The sequence below is a fragment of the Labrus mixtus genome, chromosome 22, assembly GCF_963584025.1.
Source record: "Labrus mixtus chromosome 22, fLabMix1.1, whole genome shotgun sequence".
NCBI classification, from domain to species: domain Eukaryota; kingdom Metazoa; phylum Chordata; class Actinopteri; order Labriformes; family Labridae; genus Labrus; species Labrus mixtus.
The window spans coordinates 19,648,776-19,668,138 of NC_083633.1; the positions used below are offsets into that span (position 1 = coordinate 19,648,776).

At 44.2% G+C, this 19,363-nt stretch overlaps 1 protein-coding gene across 24 annotated transcripts in view; it reads left to right on the forward strand.

Annotated features, from left to right (window-relative positions):
- Window positions 1-19,363, forward strand: part of celf2 (cugbp, Elav-like family member 2) — a 218,868-nt gene that overhangs the window by 169,953 nt on the left and 29,552 nt on the right. For all 24 annotated transcript variants that reach the window (XM_061030473.1, XM_061030475.1, XM_061030471.1 and 21 more), the window contains 2 exons: window positions 2,455-2,589; window positions 9,532-9,611. In XM_061030473.1, the coding sequence (XP_060886456.1) occupies window positions 2,455-2,589; window positions 9,532-9,611 (215 nt within the window). The remainder of the gene's footprint in view (window positions 1-2,454; window positions 2,590-9,531; window positions 9,612-19,363) is intronic.

Here is a 19,363-nt window from a genome sequence, read left to right on the forward strand (position 1 = left end):
AATAAAGCAAGCCGCTCCTCAAAGGCGGGATGGTGAAATATGGAGCAGGACCACAAGTTTTCGTATCCATCCACTTAATGGTAATGACCTTTAATAAACCCGATGTTAGAGTCGCTGTTACGGTGACGAATGGCCTGCTCGGAGGTTTAGTCGGCGAAGGAGGCGGCGGACAGAGAAGGAAACCAGACGGAGACGTACAGTATGAAATGAAGAGAGAACATTATTTCTCTTTACTCAACTCTCGTGTGATTCCTTTTTTTTTTTTTTTTTTTGGCATTTTCTTAGTGTGCTGGAAAAAAAAAACTCAGCATGAAGCCAATTCGGCTCCGATTTATCCCAGAATGCAACGCTGCAGCTTTATGAGTCTTATCAACCCCTCACACCCCCCCTCCCCCTCTCCGCCCGCCTGCTCGCACCGCCTCGTCCGAGAAAACAGAAACAGTCAATTGTAACGATATCTCCTCTCTTTCTTTTCTATCGACACCGAGTAAATTAATTACATTGCTGTTAGACTTGTGGTAATCTTCCTCTGGAGTGATGCTCTCTCACACACACACACACACACACACACATTCACGCTGTGTACAAAGGAGTTAAAGCTTTTTGAGACAACACTTATCTTGGCAGCGTATCCCGACGGTTTGTTTTTTTAAACACACAAACAATTCAAACAGCAAAATAAACAAGTGCGCTATTGATTTCCCAGAGTGCAACAGACCGCTTATCTCTTTCGCCTCGCGGTAAGAGCTGACAGTTTCCTCATTAAAAATGAATTGGATTAGCATTACATTGAATGTGGTGGGAACGCGTAAACACACACAGACACACTCATTGTTTAGGAAAGGGGTGGTGAGGGTTTTTTTTTTTTAGCTCTCAGTCTCAACCTCGCCAGTTTCTCACCGATACCCCCCACACACACACGTTCCTCAAGATTGCACCCGAGAAGGAGGGATTGTGTCAGCGACGGAGGAAGAGGAGGGAATCCATGAGGGAGAAGGGGAGGAGGATGGAGGAGGAAGAGGAGGAGAGGTGAAGGGAGGATGAGGGTGAGAGAGGGACAAGCTGGAGAGTCTCAGCGAGCAGTCGGCGTTGAAGTGATAATGAGACATTGATCAGAGCCGCGCAGATGGCATGATGAAATACATGAACTCTTGTCTGTCTTCATCTCTCTCCCTCTGTCGTCTTCTTTCTTTCCGACACGCTTTCTTTGTCTGTTTCTTTTGTTTGGTGTTTTTGTTTGTGTCTCGTTTCATTTCTCAACATTTCTGGATTTTAACTTTTTTTTTTTTTTTCCTCGGTCTTTTTTCTTTTCTTTTATTCTCTTTGATTGGACCAATCTGTTGTTTTCCAAAAAATAATAATAAATGTTAGTGCAGTGGGAATCTTGGTCTCTAGCAACGTCTCAGAAAATGAAAAAGAAATCGGTCACTTCAAAGATACAATATGAAGAATGTTATTCAAATGTTTCCAAAGTTTCAAAAAGTTATCAAAGCCCGAGAAAAACATTAATTTAAAGTTGAAACAGGACGTGTCTTGTTGTAGTGGCCGCCATGACAGACACAACAGTTTATCGTTGCCGTGGCAACACCGGATGTTACGTAAAATACGGCTACATAAGTAAGCGGGAGCTGCTACTGAAAGCTGCCGTACTGTTCCTGTATGTGCTGCTGTGATAAAACGACGTAGTATGAATTATACTCGGATTCATGAGCTCGTCGGTAAACATATTCTCTTCCTCAGGTCGGTTTCGCCCGTTTGTCTTGACTACGGTCAGCTCATAGTTCGTTTTCATAGTGAAGGTAGCAGAGAGAATCACTCCCATGATTACCCACCAGCCTCTTTTGTTATTACTTTCATTTAAATCTCCCTGGTGTCGGAATTTGCATACTGTACGTTTAAGTCACAGTTTTTGTTTTATAAGACCAAACATGAGGTCGTTACATTCGTTCAATCTGCTGAAACTAAAAAAAAAGGAAGCTGTGTCTATATCTTGGTATTTGTCTTGTAATTTTCTAACTGTTCTAATATTTCTTGAGATGATTAATTGCTGATTTTTCATGGCCTTGATATGGCTGCGGAAACTCGGACTGGAGTCTATTAAATCACCAAGATATCTTAATTTGGCTCTTATCTTAATTACTTTGGAAACAAGCCAAGCAGTAACTTAAATTCTGTCCTCTTTGCTACCAGATATAACCATTTCTGTCTTGTCTTTCTTTATTGAAGATAATTCAACCTCATCCATCCATTTATTTGCTATAAGCATTGATACTGTGATTTTAAAAGACCATAGTCAGTTGGTGAACTAGCTAAGTAAAGCGCAGTGTCGTCTGCGTAGAGTGATAAACAATGATGAAGAAATGCAACAAATACTTGTAAGAACATCAGTGAAAGTAAATCTTTAAAGTGTTAAGAAGTCACACTGTTTCTCTTCCCTTATTCTTGGCTCTGCAGCGGTGGAAGACAGGAAGTTGTTCATCGGCATGGTGTCAAAGAAGTGCAACGAGAACGACATCCGGGTCATGTTCTCTGCGTTCGGACAGATCGAGGAGTGCCGGATCCTCAGAGGGCCTGACGGACTCAGCAGAGGTGGGTGTTGCTTTTGACTCACTCCCATCCACACTTAATGCTCCTCATGTGAATATTTTTTTTTTTACCAGGGCAGCCTCCAGGAGTTGTTGCTGTTCATCGTGTCCACTTGTGTTGTGACTCAAACTCTATTTCCTGTAGGAAGTCTTAACTTTGTTTTTGTGTTGCAAAGGTTGGCTGGTTGAAAAATAGCTTCTGAGCAAATGGCAGTGTCGACCATTATAGGCAACTTTTTTCTTTTAAATGTCTTAAAACTGATAGAATGGACTTATTGTTTTTAGCATTTATGCATCTGATAAAACTACGACTTCATCCATTTATTGCCATCATCAAACGGTCATAAAAAACGACTATATAAACTTATTGGTCCAAGCACTCTCTGGTAAAACTGTTCACAGGGATTTTAAACTTACTTTTTACTGCTTTTTCTGCAGCTCACATTCATATTTTCAGCTCTTAATGTCATAAAAACACATTACTTGCTTTCAATTGTGATGATTAGTGTTGTCCTGGAGCAGGAAACATCAAAACCTTTAAAGACATAAACTTCAAGAGAATATGTGGATTCAACTGTTTTACTTCTTGTGAAATCTCTTCCCTGTTTTCTTTAAATAGTCTATTAATGTTGTAAACAAAGAACAATATAGTTATGCCATTCCAGAAAGTCACTAAAGTTCTAAATGTTTGCAAAGACTTGACCCAGAATCATGGCAGACCTCCCATTGGACAGTGACCCAGTGTGGGCTTCGTACAGGTCTTGCAAGGAGTAGAAAGGTAATCAGGACCAAGGTGCTTGTAGTGACCCACTTCCACCTGACTGCACTAACAGCCAATTTGTACACGTGTAAGCTTGTTTCTCTCTGAATCAAAGTGATCTTTAATCATTCATGGTCACTGGGCTGGATGTGGGACTAGAGTCCCTTTGAGTCAGGGCATTGTGGGTTGTCCCAGAATCTGCATCAGCTGGCTGTAACACACTCCAGATGATAAAACAACCCAGTCTCCTTCCTAGCATTTCATGGACTAGTCTTGAAATAATTGTGTACATGGATATGTATTCTCCTTTTTTATTGTCAGCATGACTCCCTTTATGTGGTGGTGGCAAGAATGAGGAGACAGATGAAGATTTATTTTCTCAATGACCTCCAATTTTGTGAATGGAAATCCTGTGTACACCCGGGCAGACTGTGTGTATTTTTAAACTACACCATGCCCACTCTCTTTGTGTGAAATATACATCCTATTGAAATCTATCAGTCTGAAATTGCTTCTGACTGGCTCCAAAATAAATGGGAAAACATATCCAAGTGCTTTATTCTAGATATATTTATGACTATTTTGCAAAATTCGATGTGCATTGGTTGGACAAAACATTCAACTGTTGGGGTTTTGTATTCTCCTGTGTGTCTAGTAAAGGCAGTGGGTCAGATTCTGTTTTCAACCAGCTGCTTCTTTGAAACCAGTTAAGATTTCCTTCGAGGTTGTGAAAGAGTCATGTTGAGAAGTGAATACAGATGAACTGGAGCGACATCTTGAGGCTGTTGTGGTCACTGTGAATACATGCTTGCGCTCTATATATCCCTCTCTCTCTCTCTCTCTCTCTCTCTCTCTCTCTCTCTCTTTTCTCCCCCTCTTGCTCTCTCAGCCTCAGCCCCAGATCACCCACCCAATCCCCCCCCCCCCCTCCTCTTCTGACCTCCTAACCTCCATTCATATCCTTCACCTTCCCCGCCATTCCGGTTCAGCCTCACTGTAAGCCGGTCCTGAGCTCTTTGATGCTTCCATGGCGAGGCCTGCAGGCATTTTTTGAAAAACTGTTGAATTTGCAGTTTGCATTGGGTTGGTTATATTTTACAAAAAAAGAACCTCAAAACTGAATTGTTGCAGCTGGTAACCTTCCCAAACCGTAAAGTCAAAAACAAAACAAAAGAGAAAGATGAATGAGTGTTACCCCTCTCATTCATGGGTTTTAAAGCCATCAGTTAATCTGCATACCTTGGTTGGCACGGTGACCAAAAACTAAATTTTTCCATTTATCAAAAGGCACCAAAGTTGTTAGAAAATACGACAAGTTTTCCTTATTAAAGTCTGAAGAGGGTCATTGTTGCACAAACTGCATTAAAACATATCCTCAGATTGGGCATTGGTGATTAGCTGGTATGAATAGTTAGTGAGTCTTACGTTCCCAATGGACACAGAGTCCCATGTTGGTCTTGCCCAATGAAAACAGATTCTGTTTAACAATCTACTCGAGGATTCGGACTTGCAGTTTGCTGTGAACAATCAACTGTCAAAGTACCGTAAAAAACAACCAAACCAATGGAATTTCTTGTTGCCTGACTTTGACTGAAAATTTCTTCATCAAGCTAAGGTCCAGGTTCAAATTCATAGAGATAAGGGTTCTTGCTGGACTCATTTTGAATAAGTCTTAGGTGACTTTTGTGTAAGAATCAAAAGAAAGGTCAAAAGCCAAGCCTTTAGGGAGTCAAAGGGTGGATCCCTTTACCAACAGGATTGGGGTTTTGGAGGTCCTACATGAACATTGCTAGAGTTTTTAGTGTTGAGCTTTCCTTCCATTTTTGCTCCAAACTACCATTTTATGGAACCTAATGTCAAAAAATGACAGAATCCAGCATCTACTCCCCAACGAAAACCAGCTGCCTCGTCTATCAATCCAGTCTCAGTTATTGTACCTCTATCTGGAGCTCTTTTAGTTTCCAAGGGACCATTCCCATCATCAACCATAACTCCCCACAAACACACAACCCCTTCATTTCTTCTATCTACCCCCGATACTCCTTCCCTCCCCCCCACTCCCCTTTGTGGTTTCTATGTGCTGAGGAGATGGAGGGGCTTTTTGAAACTCTCTGTCCTCCTATTCCTCTTCCTCCTGTCACACGAGCTGTCATTGTCATCGTCACGCAGGTTTAATGTGGCTCTGTCTTCACGTACTGTACATATTTTTTTTCCTGTGCTTGTCGGACGTTATGGATGTTTTTTTATTGTTGACTTCAGTCTTATTTTCTCAATGTGTCTTCTCTCTCTTTATCCCCAAGGTTGTTGTCTCTATGTAGAACCCAGTCTTTGCCTCTAACTAAACTACTTAAAGTCACATCTTCCTCAGTGTCTTCAAACAGAACCGCCCCTCCCCCGTCTCATCTATTTCCTCTCTATCTATTCATCCTCACTGTCCCAGAATCCTCTCCTGCACAATTTGTCCTCCTTTTTCCCCAGACAACCCACATTGGCCTCCTTCTTCTCCCCTCCCAGTTTTCCTTCTCCCATCTCCTCTCTTTTGTCCTCATGAATATTTCAAATGCGATGTCCAACCCCTCGTTTGCGGTAGAACTGATACAAACCATTTAGTGACTGGCAAAAGTCAAAGAGGCAGTGCGAGTAGTCCAGTTTGGCGTATGGCTGGTTGATAAACAGCCCTAACCAGGTTGGAAATAAAATAGGTCTTAAAGGATTTCTACTTCCACTGTGAGTCCCAGAGGCCCTCGGTCCCACCTAGCTGCTCTGCTGAGCTCTTATTAAATCGTGGTATCAATCAGAAGAGAGCTCCGCCATGCCGCTATTAATAAAATATGGATCACACCACCAGTGGATGGCTGGGCCTTGGGAGCTACCCTACTTTCATTAAAGGACTGTTTGGTTCTCCGCTGACGACAGAATGCGGCCCGGGAGGTATTTTTAGTGCTCAAGCCATCCTTCTGCCATGCAAAATGAGACATGCACCAACCAGCCAGAAAGCACGACTTCTCAAGCGTTTTTTTTTTCTTCATTAACAGCTTTGACATTAATGAATCAACGTGGAAGGATTCTGTTTTTAGAAAGCCTTAATAACTGGATCACGCTGCAGAAAACCAGCTAAAGATAGAAACCTTATGTAGGGGAAGAAAAGTCTGCCAATTGGAGACAAACCCAGGAGTTTCCATTAGATGACAACCAATGACGTTGTAGCTTTTTATAAATCGAGTCAGGACCGATCAGGACCAGTCTGGAGGGCTAACCCAAATGGAAGCCCAACTGGTCCAGTTCTGGGGCAGTGCTCTCTGCAGAGGATGGGGCAACAACCTCTGAGAAACCCAGCAGTGAGATGACAGATTGTGGCCCTTTCTGAAATAGATAGTCCCCCCGAATATGTTTGAAAAAAAATGACCTCTTTTTGAATGTCCTATCTACAGTAGCGGCAGTGAGCGCAGCAGCACGGCACTGTAAAGGACACATCGGAGTGTTTACTGGGTCACTGCTGCTAGAATCTCATAACCCTGAGTTTTATTTTTTATCATCTTCTTTCCTCTTTTTTTATGTGAAGTCACCGAGGGAAGTCATGAGGGTTTTAGCTCCGGTAACCTCCAGCTCACAAAGACATGAAGGCGTAAAGTTTGAATCTGTTTCATACTGATCAAAGAAATGATGTTGAGATTGAATAGAGTTTAAATACTGAAGTATAGAGAGAAGGTAAAAAAGTCTTGTTCAAATCGTGAAACACGATCTGATGCTTCTGACTTTTTTCTTTTGTTCTAAACATTGAGTAATTATTTTAACATATACAATGATGTGTTCTGTAAACTCAACAAAGCAGAACATTTCATATGTTTGAAAGGAAGACAAAAGGACCGGTGCTACCAAACAAACGTTACCTTATGCGTCTGAATTCTACAATTCTACAATCCACTTAGCAGACGCTTTTATCCAAAGCGACGTACATCAGAGAGTAAGAACAACACAAGCAAGGATCTAGAAAAAAGGGAACAATGTGAGTAAGAGCAAACGATCAGCTTTGAGTCTGATTGGACACACAGGTGCTGACAGGAAGTGACCAGAGGCAAAGCACAACATTGAGGGCAGTTCTTGAGAGCTCTAATCAGTATAGAAACCATCTTATAAGTCGTCGTTATCAAACAAAAACCATCGTCATTACCATCATCATCATCAATAATATGGAGACCATCATCATTAAGTTAGTAGGTATTCATGAAAGAGCTGGGTCTTTAGCTTTTTCTTAAAGGTGCAGAGGGATTCTTCATTCCACCACCGGGGGGCGACAGAGGAGAAGAGTCTAGTCAGCGTCTTAGGACCCTGTTGAGAAGGTTGGATCAGACGCCTTTCATTGGCAGAGCGTAGTGGGCGGGAGGGAGTGTAGACCTCGATCAGAGAGTTAAAGTAAGGAGGAGACGTTTTTTGAGATGCCATTACCAAAGGCCGTGTTTTTCCAACTCAAAGTTTGGTCAAGGATGGGAACCAAAGTGTTAACCCAACCATACACCCCAACGTCTTCCTTCCAACAAAGTCATGCTTCATCCACCTTGGCTTTTGGACAGAAAGGGTCTTTGCAGGGTCTTATTGCCAATGCTGCCAGTGAGGTCAGGTTTTAAATTCTTGACCATCATAGAGTCTCAAATCCACCTGCAAATGAAATATGGTTTGATATACTGTAGTGGCAACATTTTACGAGCTTGTTGTGACAAAAACGGTCAGTCAAAATGATTTTTCCTCTACTAAATTAAAGCACGGCCTCAAAAACAAAAAGAGAAATGCCCCGTGGTTGTCAGGGAGAAGCCTCTTGTCTGAAATCTGTGTCGCTAGGATGTAAGCGAGTGAAAAACCGACTACCCGTCGCTCTCAGCCTCGTTCTATCACAGCGACAGCCGGCGTTTGATAGAGGTGGAAGAGGACAATGATCGCATCTATTCCTCAACACATCTTCCTCTCTCTCTCTCTCTCTCTCTCTCTCTCTCTCTCTCTCTGTCTCTGTTGCATTATCCATCCTCACACTTTCTCCTCTCCCCTCCCCCTCATCCCATCCAAAACAGCCAGGCAGAGTCTATCTGATGACCGAGGCTATTTCCCTCTATCGCCAAGCCACCAGTCAGCCAGCCCAACCTGAACGTGTGTGTGTGTGTGTGTGTGTGTGTGTGTGTGTGTGTGTGTGTGTGTGTGTGTGTGTGTGTGTGTGTGTGTGTGTGTGTGTGTGTGTGTGTGTGTGTGTGTGTGTGTGTGTGTGTGTGTGTGTGTGTGTGTGTGTGTGTGTGAGCATGTGTGTAATCAGTTCAGGCCTGGCTGCGCTAACATGGCTTGGTGAGTGTGTTAGCATATTATTAGTCCAGGGGGTTGTTGAAGCACTTCTCACATTATCTCCTCTAATCGCTCCCTAACCAGTCAGACAAACACAACCTTGCATCACCCCCAAACCAATTACAAAAAAAAAATCCAGCCTAAAACCCCGCCCCCCCTGGCTGATCTTGATTGGCTAAAACAAAAAGCGTCAATCACAGAGGAGGTCTAACCACACCTCTTCTCATCATTTTCAAATTAATATGATTTAGTTTTTATCTGATTCCCGTCTTTTTTTTTTTTTTTTTTTTTTAAAGCCCCCGCAGATATTTTGTCCCAGCTCGCCGCCCTCCCCCCAATGGCGCCAATTCTCTCTCGTGTTTGACAAAGAGAGAAAGAGGGCAACCTAATCAGACGCCCCAATAAATGAATTCAAATGGATTTCATGCAAATTTGGGACCAATTTACATCGTTGGATTGTTGAGAAGCAGGATTCAGGTAGGACTAATTTGGTCGATGACAGAAAGAGAGGGGAAGGCCAATCAAAACGCCCCCTTCCCCCCCCTCCCCCCCCCTCCCCCCGCCTGTGTCTGTGGTTGTCTGTGGATGAAGGGGGGGACAGGTGTTGGGACATGGGGGTTCAGGTTGTGGTTGTCATGACACTGTGTTGTTTCCACAGCGACTGAGAACACTGTTGTCCGCCTGTGAGCTGTTCTCTGTATCAATCTCTGTTTGGGTTTTTTTTTATAACAACGACGTGTCCAACCCTTTTGTCTTGTTTTTGTTCTTTCTTGTCTTCCCTTCCTCCTCCTGCCCTTCTTCCCTCCCCTCCTTTCCTCCCTCCCTTCCACTGTCCCTCCATCCCTCCCTCCTCCCTTACAGGATGTGCGTTTGTCACGTTTTCCACCAGAGCTATGGCACAGAATGCAATCAAAGCCATGCACCAGTCTCAGACTATGGAGGTACTGTACTCTCGCCCTTTCTTTCTACTCACTCTCTCTCTCTCTGTCTCTTTTTAAAACATTCACTTCACTCCTTTAATACACTGCCAGTTGAATATGTCGGCTCCCAAAAGCCCCTGAGTCACCTCTCTGTAAAAGTCAATACTCTGACTGTACTTCTCAGGCTTGGCTGGAGAACATTTTCATCACACTTTCTGCATGGTTTTCTTTGAAATTGAATGATGTTAAATTAATGGGAAGTCTCCTGCGGCACTTATCCAGACAGATTTAATGATTGCTTTTCACTGTTACGAGCGGTTTTATATACTGTATGTATAACACAAATATAATAAAAACACTGTAGAAAGCCGACTGAATACAGTGAATTAGATGAAGATTTTATCCAATCAGATATGTGTCTCAATGAGAATAATAATAAAAATAAGGGGATTAAAAATAGAGCTGTACAGTTCTCAAAGTTAAATTGGACAGTAGTGCAATAATCTGTTCAGTAAATAATTCAATAAATAAACATATTTATTGGATAATCTTAAAAAGTAATTTTTCTTCATCAAGCCTAAAGAATTAGATTTTTCTTCAACGTTTTTGAAAGCCTTAAAATATGCAAAATTCTCAGCTTTAAAGGCTTTATATGTGATTTTTTTCATCCAGCAGATGTCGCCCTTGAGCACCAGCATGAAACCAAAACAACTGGCGCTGCATTGTTGTGTTAGCATGCTAATGCTAGCGACCTTTATTATGCTCGTATCTTCACACTGCATGTAAATTTACCTGAAATGAGCGTGATCTAGAAACACAGTTAAGCAGTGAGTACAGTATGTTATTCTTCTTTTCTCTAGTCCCTCAATTAAACAACTTTTATACACGAGGGGAGGAGTCAGCCGGCCATCCGGGCGATGTAAACAAACTGAAGATAGGACTCTGAAAACTCTGAAAACATCACAGACAGTGGGACTCGAGTGTTACACCCATTGTAGACAGTCATGACTCACAGAGTTATTTTCAGAGGAGATACTTGATTTATATATTTAAGTGTGAAGAATCAAATAGAAAGACTTTAATAAGATTTTAATATTTTCTTGTTGTTCAGCTCCACAAATATCAGCCCTGAAGTCTCTTGACTTGTCATGAAATCAATCATTTTTTTCCCATCACACATTTTCCAACTCGTACAAACTTTTTTGGCCGAGTCTCAAAAGTATGACAAAAACACACCTGCACCTATTGACCCCTCGGGCCACGACGGGCAGGTGTTGTCTCAGACCTCATCAGCTGCACGGCGACCCCGGCTGTGCCATAATGTGCGACCCCGGCTGCAGCTCCTTTGTGCTCCCCTTCAGGTTTTTTTTTTTTTTTTTCTCAGGGAGCGGGTTGTCAACATTGTCAGACCGGGAGACAGGGGCAGGATGACAGGGCTGTGATTGGGAGAGAATTACACGGTGTAAGACAAGCATGTGTGTGTGAGTGAGAGGAGAGTCGGGGAGACAAAAAGTGTAATAACAGGCTGTGTTGAAGAAGAAAAAAAAAGACGAGTGGTGTCACCCCCGTGGCCCCCTCATTAGAGCTGATCATGATAATCACGGCTGCTATTGATGTGCTGTGACCCTGACATGAGGAGAACACACGCTCCTCCCTCTGCTGTGTGTGTGTGTGCGCGAGTGTGTGTAGGGATATTCTGTTTTTGTTGTCACACTGCGAGTATCAGAGAAGTTGATTTATGCGGCAGCAGCAGAGGGAGCGCCACTCTCCTCCGACAGCGTTAGCATTAAGCTAGAATTATCCTCGCTCTGAGCACTCGTCCAACACAATGGGGCCCGGTAAACACTGCCAGGGTCTTTTTGCTTTTATCAGGCGCACAGATTTTTTTTTTTTTTTTTTTTTAAAAGCCTTAAACCATAACACAACGATATTGCAGTGGACAATAGCAAAATACCTTCATTTCCATTTGTAAAAAACAAGCTGTCTAGCCCCAGGCGGAGCTAAATTGCCGCAACCGTTTGTTAATGTTCCTCAGTTTTGCAATTTAAAAGTAATTACTTTGGGGTCCGTATGAGGGAATGAGGTCTGGTAAATAGAGTTTGGTTATTGTCTTGGCTCTATTGCACCCCACTGTCTTTAGATAGAGCAAGAGTGTGTGTTTTTTTATGTGTGTGTGTGTGTGTGTGTGTGGTTCGGTGTGTCTTTTCATCAGCATGTCACTTAGGGGAAAAAAAAAAAAAAACCCAAGGAGGCAGATCGGTCCGTCCGCTGGTTGATGGTCCTGTCACTGTCATATCCATTCTCATTACTGCGTGACATTCAGGTGCACACACACACACACACACACACACACACACACACACACACACACACACACACACACACACACACACACACACACACACACACACACACACACACACACACACACACACAGGCATGCCGTCTGAATGTCAGGCCGTAATGAAAGTGGATATGAGCGCGACAGGTAATTCACTGTCGACCCTCTAAAGACACACAAGCACAGAGAGCGAGAGAGAGAGAGAGAGAGAGCGAGAGAGAGAGAGCGAGCGAGTGTCGTCATTGTGTTGATTTGTGCTTTACATTGTTCACTGCTTTTATAAACACTCATTTAGCGCTCTGTTTCCTCCTGCGCAGCGTTCCATTAACACTGATTTCTGTTTCCGCCTTTCTCTCTTTTTTCTTTTTTTTTTACCTCATGACACACCAGAGGCCCGCTCGCACATCATGCTGCCTCTGCCTCTCCACACACACACACACACACACACACACACACACGTAAATGCACACGCGTTCGAGCGCACATAGACGAGAGTTTAAGTAGAGCATGAGACACAACAGAGCGGTGTGTGTGTGTGTGTGTGTGTGTGTGTGTGTGTGTGTGTGTGTGTGTGTGTGTGTGTGTGTGTGTGTGTGTGTGTGAACAAACACGTCTAGTGAAGAGAGGAGACAGAAAGACCGACAGAGGAGAGACGATCACAGATTAGATTTCATTTTTATTTTTTTACAAGAGGTCATAAAACGCTGGAGGGAGCGTTCGACCGCAGTGTCACAAAATAATGTCCACTAGAGGCTGCTGGCTGCAGAAGCACAGGAAGTCACATACACACCCATTCAAAAAAAGCAGAACTGAACTAAATGAACATGTTTACAACCTGGTTAAAAAAAAAACAAATATGTGTGGTTAGCTCACGTCTCGATGAGACGGGTGAATTTATTGAAGGATTATTTTGGGTTTTTTGGGGCCTTTATCTTAGAGATAGGACAGTGGAGAGAGAGAGAGAGAGAGAATTTGAGCTGCGGCTGCTGTCTCCCATGATGCACCACTTTCACATCTTAAGAAACTAAAGTGCTCCGAGTCTCGCAGGAGCCGCTCTCACCTGGAGACGCATCTTCAGGGGAAAACACTTTTTTCCTCTCTCTTACTTTTGTCTCATCGTTACAAATCTCAGACACCAAAAAAAAAAAAAAAAAAAAGCCGTGCCGCACTTGGATACACGTCTTTAAACAGCTGGTATCTGAACGTTTGGATCACTGGAGGTGAAGAGATTTGGATGTCGACGATTTCTACTCCGAGCAGAAAAAACTTTTAACCCTAAAAACTGTGAAACAGGAAAAGTTCCTCCAGCGTCTGACTCGACGTTGTGGTGTCATGATGTGGAAGTGAGACGTCCTGCAGTTTGTCGAGTGTCCACCTGAGGGCGCCATTCATAAAAAGCCTGTTTTTACGACGCACACTGTACGGGGTCCTCCGCATGTGATGTCACATCATGACATCATCAACAAAGGAAGAGCGCGACAACACAAAGAAGGCCAAAGGTGAAATCTGTTGTTTCTGCTGCAAAAAATGATGCAGACTCTTAATTTATTTTGAATGTTTAAAACGTTTGTGGAGGGTTTTTTTCACCGTTTCAACACAGCACGTCGTTTAACGTATTTACATCATTAACGCTCCAACAACGAGATGACAAGAAAAAAAAATCAATGTCAGCCACAGATTATATCGTTTTCATTCTAGACGACCTGAAAGATGAATTCTCTGTCTCTCTCTCTCTCTCTCTCTCTCTCTGTCTCTCTCTCTTCTCTCTCTCTCTCTCTGTCTCTCTCTCTCTCTCTCTCTCTCTCTCTCTCTCTCTCTCTCTGTCTCTCTGTCTCTCTCTGTCTCTCTCTCTCTCTCGCTGTCTCTCTGTCTCTCTCTCTCTCTCGCTGTCTCTCTGTCTCTCTCTCTCTCTCTCTCTGTCTCTCTCTGTCTCTCTCTCTCTCTCTCTCTCTCTCTCTCTCTGTCTCTCTGTCTCTCTCTGTCTCTCTCTCTCTCTCTCTGTCTCTCTCTCTCTCTCGCTGTCTCTCTGTCTCTCTCTCTCTCTCTCTGTCTCTCTCTCTCTCTCTCTCTCTCTCTCTGTCTCTCTCTCTCTCTCTGTCTCTCTCTCTCTCTCTCTCTCTCTCTCTGTCTCTCTGTCTCTCTCTGTCTCTCTCTCTCTCTCTCTCTCTCTCTGTCTCTCTCTCTCTCTGTCTCTCTCTCCCTCTCTGTCTGTCTCTCTCTCTCTCTCTCTCTCTGTCTCTCTCTCTCTCTCTCTCTCTCTCTCTCTGTCTCGCTCTCTCTCTTTCTCTCTGTCTCGCTCTCTCTCTCTGTCTCTCTCTCTCTCTCTCTCTCTCTTTCTCTCTGTCTCGCTCTCTCTCTCTGTCTCTCTTTCTCTCTCTCTCTCTTTCTCACTCTCTCTCTCTTTCTCTCTCTCTCTGTCTCTCTCTGTCTCTCTCTCGCTCTCTCTCTCTGTCTCTCTTTCTCTCTCTCTCTCTCTCTTTCTCACTCTCTCTCTCTTTCTCTCTGTCTCGCTCTCTCTCTCTGTCTCTCTTTCTCTCTCTCTCTCTCTCTTTCTCACTCTCTCTCTCTTTCTCTCTGTCTCGCTCTCTCTCTCTGTCTCTCTTTCTCTCTCTCTCTCTCTTTCTCTGTCTCGCTCTCTCTCTCTGTTTCTCTTTCTCTCTCTCTCTCTATCTTTCTCTCTCTCTCTCTATCTTTCTCACTCTCTCTCTCTCTGTCTCTCACTCTCTCTCTCTGTCTCTCTCTCCCTCTCTCTCGCTGTCTCTCTGTCTCTCTCTCTCTCTCTGTCTCTCTCTCTCTCTCTCTCTCTCCCTCCCTCTCAAAAGCTGACCTCGACTCGTTGCACACACACACACACACACACACACACACACACACACACACACACACACACACACAGAAAAGAGAGAAGTCAAACTTTTCTCTGTGACAGAAGTTGTGATGGACTTAACCAGAAGTTCACTCGTCTAATAAACGCGCCCTCGGCTCCCTGAAGCCGACTCTCAGAGACAAGCGTGAAGAAGAGAATTACACATCGTTTCCCATCAGACGCACACACACACACACACACACACACTCACACACACACACACACACACACGAGCATGCAAAGTGAACTTATAAGCTCCGGTCGGTTTACCTTCAGAATCAATCTCTCATCTCTTTCAGGAGCGTTTATGTGCTCGTCTGTTTGCCACTCAGAGAACCTTTAAATGTCAGAACATGTGATCCTGGTTCTGTTAACCGGACCCGTCTGCACATCGAGAACTGTTGACCTCGAATCACCCGACAGACGGACAAACATCTCGCTCTCTTCCTCTGTAATTTGACTTTCTCTCTCTCTCTTTGGCGTTGCATTGATTTGCTTCATGTTTTCGATTTGCGGACATTTTAAAATTACAGCCCTCGTTGATTGTTTTTTGGGTTTTTTTCCCTCTTTGTCGTTCATTATTTTAATAATTCACTTCAGCGTTTTTTTCCGTCCACTTCTGTGTATTAAATGAACTGCATAAATAATCTGCACTGTAAATAACTGAAAAGACGCAGACGCTTTCATGGTCGTCTGAAGTTTGAACAAACACGAGCTTCTGATTCAGAGAACGCTTTAGGAGATAAAACCTTAAGTGATGTTTGATGAGGATGTATTAGGCTAAGGTGTAATAATAAGTCAGTGTTTGTGGACGATGTTGAAGAGGGGAGTTTTTACTGATTTTCTTGAAGGTGGAGGGCGAGGGGGGAGTCTCTGATGGTTTTTGGAACGGGTTTTAAGCCTCTTGTCAAACTGTTACACAGCGCCCACCTGAGCCAGGGTTCAGGTCCAACCTGTGGCTCCTTTCCTGCCTGTCATTCCCCTCTCTCTCTTCCTCGCTCTCAAAAAATAAATCGATGCTGCATCACCAGCGAGGAGTTAATGGCGAGTTATTTTCACAAAATATGAAACCAGAGACTATTTCAGACTAAAAAAAGTCACAACTTCCTGCACGAGAACCAATAAAAACCTTCATTTGGAGAGCAGTAATCGTCTGTTATAAATACATTCAGTGTGTTCAGGGTCTCAGAAGCCTCTTCTTCTTTTTTCTTTTTTGGTACCCATCGAGGGGTAAAGTCATCATGTTCCCCCCCCCCCAGCTGTTTGCGCTCAAAAGTGGCCAATTCAGAACAAATCAGATGTTTGTCAGATTTAGTTTAACACCATGTGAAGTGTAATTGCACCCAGCAGCAAAACGCCCGTCAGACACAAATACCTCTAAACGTTAACGGGACCGTCGGATATTCTCAAACAGATTTTTTTAAAAAAAGCTTCATGGATGTTGAAAACCTTTTTTTTTTTTTTTTTTTCCTCTTTCTTTTTAAAGCAGACATGTCGTCCTTCGCCTGCTCTAGTTTTTTTTTTTTTAGGGCAAAGTTGACCGACCGGGCTAGCGTCCTCCTTTCCTCCTCTCCTCTCCTCTCCTCTCCTCTCCTCTCCTCTCATCCTCTCCTCTCCTCTCCTCTCCTCTCCTCTCCTCTCCTCTCCTCTCTTCTTCTCTCCTCTCCTCTCCTCTCATCCTCTCCTCTCCTCTCATCCACTCCTCTCCTCTCCTCTCCTCTCCTCTCCTCTCCTCTCCTCTCATCATCTCCTCTCCTCTCCTCTCCTCTCCTCTCATCCTCTCCTCTCCTCTCATCCTCTCCTCTCCTCTCCTCTCCTCTCCTCTCCACTCCTCTCCTCTCCTCTCCTCTCCTCTCCTCTCCTCTCCACTCCTCTCCTCTCTTCTCCTCTCCTCTCCTCTCCTCTCCTCCTCTCATCCTCTCCTCTCCTCTCCTCTCTTCTTCTCTCCTCTCCTCTCATCCACTCCTCTCATCCTCTCCTCTCCTCTCCTCTCCTCTCCTCTCTTCTTCTCTCCTCTCCTCTCCTCTCATCCTCTCCTCTCATCCTCTCCTCTCCTCTCCTCTCCTCTCCTCTCCTCTCCTCTCCTCTCATCATCTTCTCTCCTCTCCTCTCCTCTCATCATCTCATCTCCTCTCCTCTCATCCTCTCCTCTCATCATCTCCTCTCCTCTCCTCTCCTCTCGGGGCGAGCGCCTGGAAATACTTTAAAGTGAAGGAATAGAACCATCAGCAGGCAGGCGTGGAGGCCCCACGGCCCCCCGGCCCCCCTGGCCCCCTCTCCCAGGGCAGGACTCTCATCCCGGGCTGTTTTCACCCCGCTGGCTGGGTGTCAGCCGAAGTAATGAGATATTTAGCAGAGAGAGAGAGAGAGAGAGAGCTCCGGTCTCGGGGGGAATCGAGGCCGCCCCCCCCCCCCCCCACTCGCTTCTGAATGCAATCCTCCCCTCCTTTATCCGTCGGTGGTCAGATTGAAGAAGGGGAAATGACGGAGGAGTAAATACGGCCGAGCCTCCATCAGACGGGCTCGTTCAGACCCCTCACACACACACACACACACACACACACACACACACACACACACACACGCAGACACACACTCATACCTGTACAGGTACACTGCAGCACACAAAGCTGTTTGACATCCACAATCCGACCTAATTAGCTCGCCTTAAAGTCGTTTCTTTCACATAATGATGTCGGGGTCCTGATGTCAGATTAGCTCAGCCTCGGGCGGTTCTGCTCACTTTTTCACTCTCTCGACGTGCAGCCTCGTTGCATTGTAACCGAAATGCTCATTCGCAGTGAAATGTCATTTTGTGACATGTCAGCGGTTGCTATTTTACATTTTCAGGGACACTCTCAGAGTAAATAAAGGTTCATTTATACCAATAGAAAGAGTCAGGGGAGCAGTCCAAACACAGCAAGTAACAAATAAAGCAGAATGTTTTTAGTCAATTGCAGGTTTGGCATCATGCAAGATACAGACTCGTTCCTTTTTATTCGCCTCTGTCTGATGAAAACGATGTGCAAAGTATTGAATTTTAATTTAAAGTCTTTATGTGATTTTTCACACTTAAATGTAGAAATCAAGTATCTCCTCTGAAAATAACTCTGTGAGTCATGACTGTCTACAATGGGTGTAACACCCGAGTCCCACTGTCTGTGATGTTTTCAGAGTTTTCAGAGTCCTATCTTCACTTTGTTTACATCGCCCGGACGGCCGGCTGACTCCTCCCCTCGTGTATAAAAGTTGTTTAATTGAGGGACTAGAGAAAAGAAGAATAACATACTGTACTCACTGCTTAACTGTGTTTCTAGATCACGCTCATTTCAGGTAAATTTACATGCAGTGTGAAGATACGAGCATAATAAAGATCGCTAGCATTAGCATGCTAACACAACAATGCAGCGCCAGTTGTTTTGGTTTCATGCTGGTGCTCAAGGGCGACATCTGCTGGATCAAAAAATCACATATAAAGTCTTTAAAGTACAAAAAAAATCATATAAAGAAATTAATCATAGTTTAGGATTTTGGGGTGGCCAATCAGATTTGAAGGGGGGAGGGGCCTCTTGCCACTCTTCTGGACACGCCCCTGGTGTGACCATAGTTTTGAATGTAAGAGGTGGATTTAGTCGCCATCTTTATTTCTTTTTTCTTGGAGCAGGAGTGACCACGTTCATACACTCACACCTGGCTCATGTCTAGGCCGAATCCCCCCCCCCCTGCTCGCTCCGCTTCCCCCTGCAGAGAGCGAGGCCTCAAAAAATCAAAATGTTTCAATCAAAAGCTCGTTTTATTCTCGGGTGGCGGATCGTCTTTGTCTCCAAACGGATTCGCCCCCAGTCAGGCTTTGATTCCTGCATCGTGGTGATAGATTATGACTCCTTTCAGCTCACTGCAACTTTTATCAGGAGTGTGTGTGTGTGTGTGTGTGTGTGTGTGTGTGTGTGTAGGTGTGTGTGTGTGTGTGTGTGTGTGTGTGTGTGTGTGTGTGTGTGTGTGTGTGTGTGTGTGTGTGTGTGTGTGTGTGTGTAGGTGTGTGTGTGTGTGTGTGTGTGTGTGTGTGTGTGTGTAGGTGTGTGTGTGTGTGACTTTTAATTCATCACACACACATTGCTCCTCTAACAGGATGTGAAAATCTGACAATTACAAAAATGTTTCTGTCCGTCCAAAAACCTCTAAATCCTCCTGTTTGCCCTCTCAACCTCTGTCTCTGGTCATCCCGATCAATCTGTGTGTGTGTGTGTGTGTGTGTGTGTGTGTGTGTGTGTGTGTGTGTGTAACAAACACACACACACACATAAACACACACCGCCTTACACACACATCAAGTCCCTCTTCGTACGAGCTGATGAAATAGTTGGAGAAGTCAGGAAATCTGTTTCTGGTGAAAGCGTTCTGGACTCGGAGATAACTGAGCCCTTGTGGGGGGAAAGAAGAAAGCCCACCGGCTTTAGAGTCGAGCTTCCTGTGTGACTCTGTGTGTGTGTGTGTGTGTGTGTGTGTGTGTCTCATGAAGTGTGTGTTTGTGTGTGAGATCTTATAAGGCAGTTTTAATTGCAGATC